The sequence below is a fragment of the Ictalurus furcatus genome, chromosome 23, assembly GCF_023375685.1.
Source record: "Ictalurus furcatus strain D&B chromosome 23, Billie_1.0, whole genome shotgun sequence".
Lineage (NCBI taxonomy): Eukaryota > Metazoa > Chordata > Actinopteri > Siluriformes > Ictaluridae > Ictalurus > Ictalurus furcatus.
The window spans coordinates 10,886,324-10,892,323 of record NC_071277.1 but is presented as its reverse complement, the minus strand read 5'-3'; the positions used below and the strand labels follow the sequence as shown (position 1 = coordinate 10,892,323).

General features: G+C 38.1%; 1 protein-coding gene across 10 annotated transcripts in view; it reads right to left on the bottom strand.

The window, feature by feature from the left end:
* The window catches only part of mak (male germ cell-associated kinase), a 33,659-nt gene that overhangs the window by 5,162 nt on the left and 22,497 nt on the right, over positions 1-6,000 (bottom strand). For 7 of the 10 annotated variants that reach the window (XM_053611413.1, XM_053611410.1, XM_053611418.1 and 4 more), the window contains 2 exons: positions 5,664-5,831; positions 2,566-2,826 (listed from right to left, as the gene is read on the bottom strand). In XM_053611413.1, the coding sequence (XP_053467388.1) occupies positions 2,566-2,826; positions 5,664-5,831 (429 nt within the window). The remainder of the gene's footprint in view (positions 1-2,565; positions 2,827-5,663; positions 5,832-6,000) is intronic. The other 3 variants (XM_053611414.1, XM_053611415.1, XM_053611419.1) reach the window with 3 other exon arrangements.

Here is a 6,000-nt window from a genome sequence, read left to right as displayed (position 1 = left end):
AAAATTCTACAAACAATGCCCCATAATGACAACGTGAATGAAGTTTGTTTGAAATCTTTGCAAATTTATTAAAAATAAAAAACAAAATAAGCACATGTACATAAGTATTCACAGCCTTTGCCATGACACTCAAAATTGAGCTCAGGTGCATCCTGTTTCCACTGATCATCCTTGAGATGTTTCTACAACTTGATTGGAGTCCACCTTTGGTAAATTCAGTTGATTGGACATGATTTGGAAAGGCACATACCTGTCTATATAAGGTCCCACAATTAACAATGCATGTCAGAGCACAAACCAAGCCATGAAGTCCAAGGAATTGTCTGTAGACCTCCGAGACAGGATTGTATCGAGGCACAGATCTGGGGAAGGGTACAGAAACATTTCTGCAGAATTGAAGGTCCCAATGAGCACAGCGGCCTCCATCATCCGTAAATGGAAGAAGTTTGGAACCACCAGGACTCTTCCCGCCCGGCCGAACTAAGCGATCGGGGGAGAAGGGCCTTAGTCAGGGAGGTGACCAAAAACCCGATGGTCACTCTGACAGAGCTCCAGCATGTCTCTGTGGAGAGAGAATAACCTTCCAGAAGAACAACCATCTCTGCAGCACTCCACCAATCAGGCCTATATGGTAGAGTGGCCAGACGGAAGCCACTCCTCAGTAAAAGGCAGCCCGCCTGGAGTTTGCCAAAGGGCACCTGAAGGACTCTCAGACCAAGACCAAGACAAAGATTGAACTCTTTGGCCTGAATGGCAAGCGTCATGTCTGGAGGAAACCAGGCACCAGTCATCACCCATACCAGTCAATACCATCCCTACAGTGAAGCATAGGGTGGTAGCATCATGCTGTGGGGATGTTTTTCAGCGGCAGGAACTGGGAGACTAGTTAGGATCGAGGGAAAGATGAATGCAGCAATGTACAGAGACATCCTTGATGAAAACCTGCTCCAGAGTGCTCTGGACCTCAGACTGGGGCAAAGGTTCATCTTCCAATAGGACAACGACCCTAAGCACACAGCCAAGATAACAAAGGAGTGGCTACAGGACAACTCTGTGAATGTCCTTGAGTGGCCCAGCCAGAGCCCAGACTTGAACCCAATTGAACATCTCTGGAGAGATCTGAAAATGGCTGTGCACCGATGCTCCCCATCCAACCTGATGGAGCTTGAGAGGTCCTGTAAAGAAGAATGGGAGAAACTGCCCAAAAATAGGTGTGCCAAGCTTGTAGCATCATACTCAAAAAGACTCAAGGCTGTAATTGGTGCCAAAGGTGCTTCAACAAAGTATTGAGCAAAGGCGGTGAATGCTTATGTACATGTGCTTTTTTGGTTTTTTATTTTTAATAAATTTGCAAATATTTCAAACAAACTTCTTTCACGTTGTCATTATGGGGTATTGTTTGTAGAATTTTGAGGAAACAAAATGTGGAAAGAGTGAAGCACTGTGAATACTTTCCAGATGCACTGTATGTACATGTACAGTCAACTCTCATAATTACATGAAAATCAGCTAAATTAAACCAAATCATTATACACCATTATTGGTGTATAATAATTAATCTATCCTATACTAATTATTACCATTATTAAAATTTTCCACTCAAAAAGTCAAATTTCCTCACCCTCAACCCTGTTTGCCTCCGGGGGGTTATGACTTGACCATAGATGAAGCTTTTAATATGAAGTTTTTTGTATTATATACTTAACATATTATATATGCTTTTTATATATATCATTTATGTATAACTGTAAAACTGAAGCAATACTAAAAAGTTTTTTCTTCAGTTATACCAATTATGTATTGATACTTGGCTCATAAAAAATTCATTAAAATTTAAGCCCATTAAGATTTAAGAAGTTTACTCTTAGGTAGGATGGTTGGCATGCATGTTATACTCTATATTTTAATAGAGAAGCTGTTGGTATACTAAAACAATTTAAACTGTAAAACTGGGGCAATACTTTTTTTTCAGTTATACCATTTATGTATTCATACTCGTTCATTAAAGTTCTTTACTTTAGAAGGATCACTACATACCTTTGTACCCCTTTTGTACCACAAATTGTATTATCACACCTACTCTTATTTCCCAGTTTATTAAGAGTTTCTTAAATACTCTGTACAGTTAATGCTAGGTTCATTAGACAACTAACTTGTTGATCCTCATAATGTACCTTTTTGTATAGATTGTTTCATCCTCTAGTTGTTCATTAGTTTCTGTATCTGGCCCGGGACTGCTCTTGGTTGGATATCTTTGGTTGGACTGTTTCTCAACCCAGTCACACTAAGGTTTTAAAAATCCCAGCAACATATGTACCAACACCATATACTGTACACTACCATATCCACCACCTAAATAATATCTAGTCCTTTGGTAGCTCTTTTTCACTGATCTATGGGTGGGGAATGAGTGATGGGGTGCGGAATGATTCTAGCTACATGGTTGGTTGTAAAGACAACTCAGTATATACCACATATAAACTAGGGTCCAAAAGTCTGAGCCCACTACCAGCAACTGTTTTGATTTCTACATATACTAGAGGATTTAGCTTTTATCTCCTTTACCTTTTGTGTATTGAGTGGTAGAGGCTCAGCTTGATGGTCTGCCTGAATGGGGGCCTGAGGCAGGGAGATTGGCTGCAGGGGCTGATGGGAATTCCTGCCCTGAACCTTGGACTTAGAGCATAGGGCTGGCTCAGAGACTGACTGCAGCTCAGATTTGGTCTTGTTGGGATGAGCTGTTTTCACCTGCGACTTACAAAGGTCAGGGGTTTGAGGCTGCGGTCCCAGCACCTGGCCCACTTGAAAGTAGGGGTACCTGAGTGCCTGGCATGTTAAAATAACATCATATAATAAGAAACCTTAGTTTGTGTGTCAATGAATTAGATAAGCACCAATTAATAGTTTAACCCTCCTATTATGTTGGGAAAAAAAAAGTTACATCCATTATGTTATGGGTCAAAATGACTTACATAGATTTAATACACATATAAACACCAAAGAACAGCTTAGAACAGTAAACCTTTATTGTTGTCTGAGACAAGCCATAAGAAGAAATATTTGCATATAGGTTCATGACCCTAAATGGGGAAAGTTAAAAAATTTCAACGAGAAAAAGAGATTAACCAGTACTTCAGACATTTCAAATGTGGAAATGGGTCAAATTGACACATAACATAATACGAGGGTTAAGAGGTTTATTATTAGGTAGGATGGTTGGCATACATCTTATACTGTATATTTTAACAGAGAAGTTGTTGTTGTACTAAAAAACTGTAAAACTGAAGCAATACTAAAAATTCTTTTTTCAGCATCACAGGCAAAAGCATATCACAGACAAAAAATGGAATATGTAAAACGGCCATGAATTGTATACATGTAATAATTCTCACTTATGTAGAGAGTTTTGGCTCAAAATGAAAAATTCCATGGGCTATTTCATTTATAAGTAGTTTATTAGTAGTTATTAGTGCCACATTAAAAAAATACATTTGTTTTTCACCAACAACATCAATATTTGCAAGTACTTTGTAGGCATACTAAGTGTATTACTAATGCAACAAATTAATGACACTGTCAGCATATCATTGAAATTTACTTTGAACATGACTGAAAATATGCTGACAGTGTCATTAATTTGTATGCATGATTAGTACACTTAGTATGCATGAGCCTTAATAAGTACAATTGTAACCTAAAGGATATAGAGTATGAGCAGTGGTAGCTTGCTGGGTAAGGTTCTGAGCTAGTGATCAGAAAGATATAAGTTAAAAATTAATAAACTCAGTCATGAAGCAAGCTTTACTGAGGTACTTGTAATGCTCTGAGACCCATTTTGGAATGCAAAATTGTTTCACAATTTAAAAAGTATTTCACAAAAATTATAGATCAGCATGTCCTTTTAGAGTCTCCATAGAATGTAAATGCATATAAAGTCCCCTCAGAAAGAATTGGAACAGCAAGGCCAATTTTACTGTTTTTGCTATACATTGAAGACATTTGGGTTTGAGATGAAAAGATGAATATGAGAAGACAGATAAGAATTTCAGCTTTCATTTCCTCATATTTATATCTAGATATGTTATACAACTTTGACCATGTCACATTTTGTTTGAACCCACCCATTTTTCAAGTGATCAAAAATATATGTGACTGATAGGTGTTTCTTGCTGCCCATGTGTGCCCTGTTAAATTGATTGCTTAAAGAATTAATAGCTCTGAATATCTACTCTTGGTTAGAGCCCTAGGTTTCACCTGTGAAGACAACATTTGTTGTTATAAAGGATAAACCAACATGAAGACCAGTGAGTTGTCTATGAGAGAAAAGCAAGCCATTTTGAAGCTGAGAAAAGAGAGAAAATCTATCAGAGCAGAAGCATTGGCCATAGCTAATACAACAATTTGGAATGTGCTGAAAAAGAATGAAACCACTGGTGTACTAACAACTAGACATGGAACAGGTCGGCCAAGGAAAACAACAGCAGTTGATGACAGAAACATTGTGAGAGCTTTGTAGAAAACCCCAAAAACAGTTAGTGACATCATCAACAACCTTCACAGGGCAGGGGTGAAGGTTTCACAATCCACCACTTGAAGAAAATTTCAAGTGCTGAAATATTGAGGCCATAACAAAAGATACAAACCACTCATCAACAGTAAGGATCAGAAGGCCAGATTGGAATTTGCAAAGAAATACAAAGATGAGCCACTAAATTTCTGGAACCAAGATTAACCTCTACCAAAATGTGGAGAAAGAATGGATCTGCTCATGATCCAAAACATATAAGCTCATCAGTCAATCATGGTGGAGGTAGTGTCATGATTTGGGCTTGCATGGCTGCTTCTGGAATGGGCTCACTAATCTTTATTGATGATGTAACTCAAGATGGTAGCAGCAGAATTCATTCATGTCTGCCAATTTACAGAGAAATGCATCCAATTTAATTGGGATGAACTTCATCATGCAGCAAGACATTGACCCAAAAAGCACTGCCAACACAACAAAGGACTTCATTGGGGGAAAAAGTGGAAGGTTTTAAACTGGCCAAGTCGATCACCAGACCTTAACCAGCTGAGCATACATTTCACCTCCTGAAGAGAAGACTGAAGGGAGAAATGCCCCAAATCAAACAACAGCTAAAAAAAAAAAAAAGCTACAATACAAGCCTGGAAAAGCAACACAAAAGAAAAAATGCACCAGTGTGGGGATGTCAGTGGGTCACCAGCTTGATGCAGTTATTGCAAACAAGGGATATGCAACCAAATATTATATATTAAGTTATTTACTTTAAGACTATCTGTTCCTATACTTTTGCTCACCTAAACATTGGGTGGTCTGATACCAAATGTGCAATGTTTTAAGTTGTTTAACACATTTAGATGTAAATATCAGGAAATGAAAGCTGAAATTCTGATCTATCATCTCATATTCATCTTTTGATCCCAAACCCAAATGTCTTCAATGTATCATAAAACTGAAATGGCTTTGCTGTTCCAATACTTTCAGAGGGGACTACAAGTTAAATAAACTTCGACATAAATAATCACACAAACATTATTTTACATATGACATTTTGACTTAATTGTGCCTTTTGTGAGGTAAAAAAACTTCATAGTGTAAACACCACTGGTCCATAGTAATTTAACGCCAAGCATCTGTTTACCTGCACAGCAGTTGGCCTCTTTTTCGGGTTCCAATACAGCAAATCCTTCATTAGTGTCAGAGCCTCATTGCTGGCATTGGGGATGAGGGTTTTTAGAGGTGTGGGAACACACTGAGGAAAGCGGAAGTTCATTGCTGCAGCCAGTTGATGACCCTCCAACCAGTCTGTCTGAACATCCAGAAAAAATAAACATTGTCAACTATAATCAACTATACCATAAACAAATTAGAATCCATAAATGTACTAACTGCAAGTTCCGTTAGATATAAAACCACTATGAGGAGAAATGAAACAAACCAACACAACACAAACAGCTTAAAATCTTTAGCCATGCCGC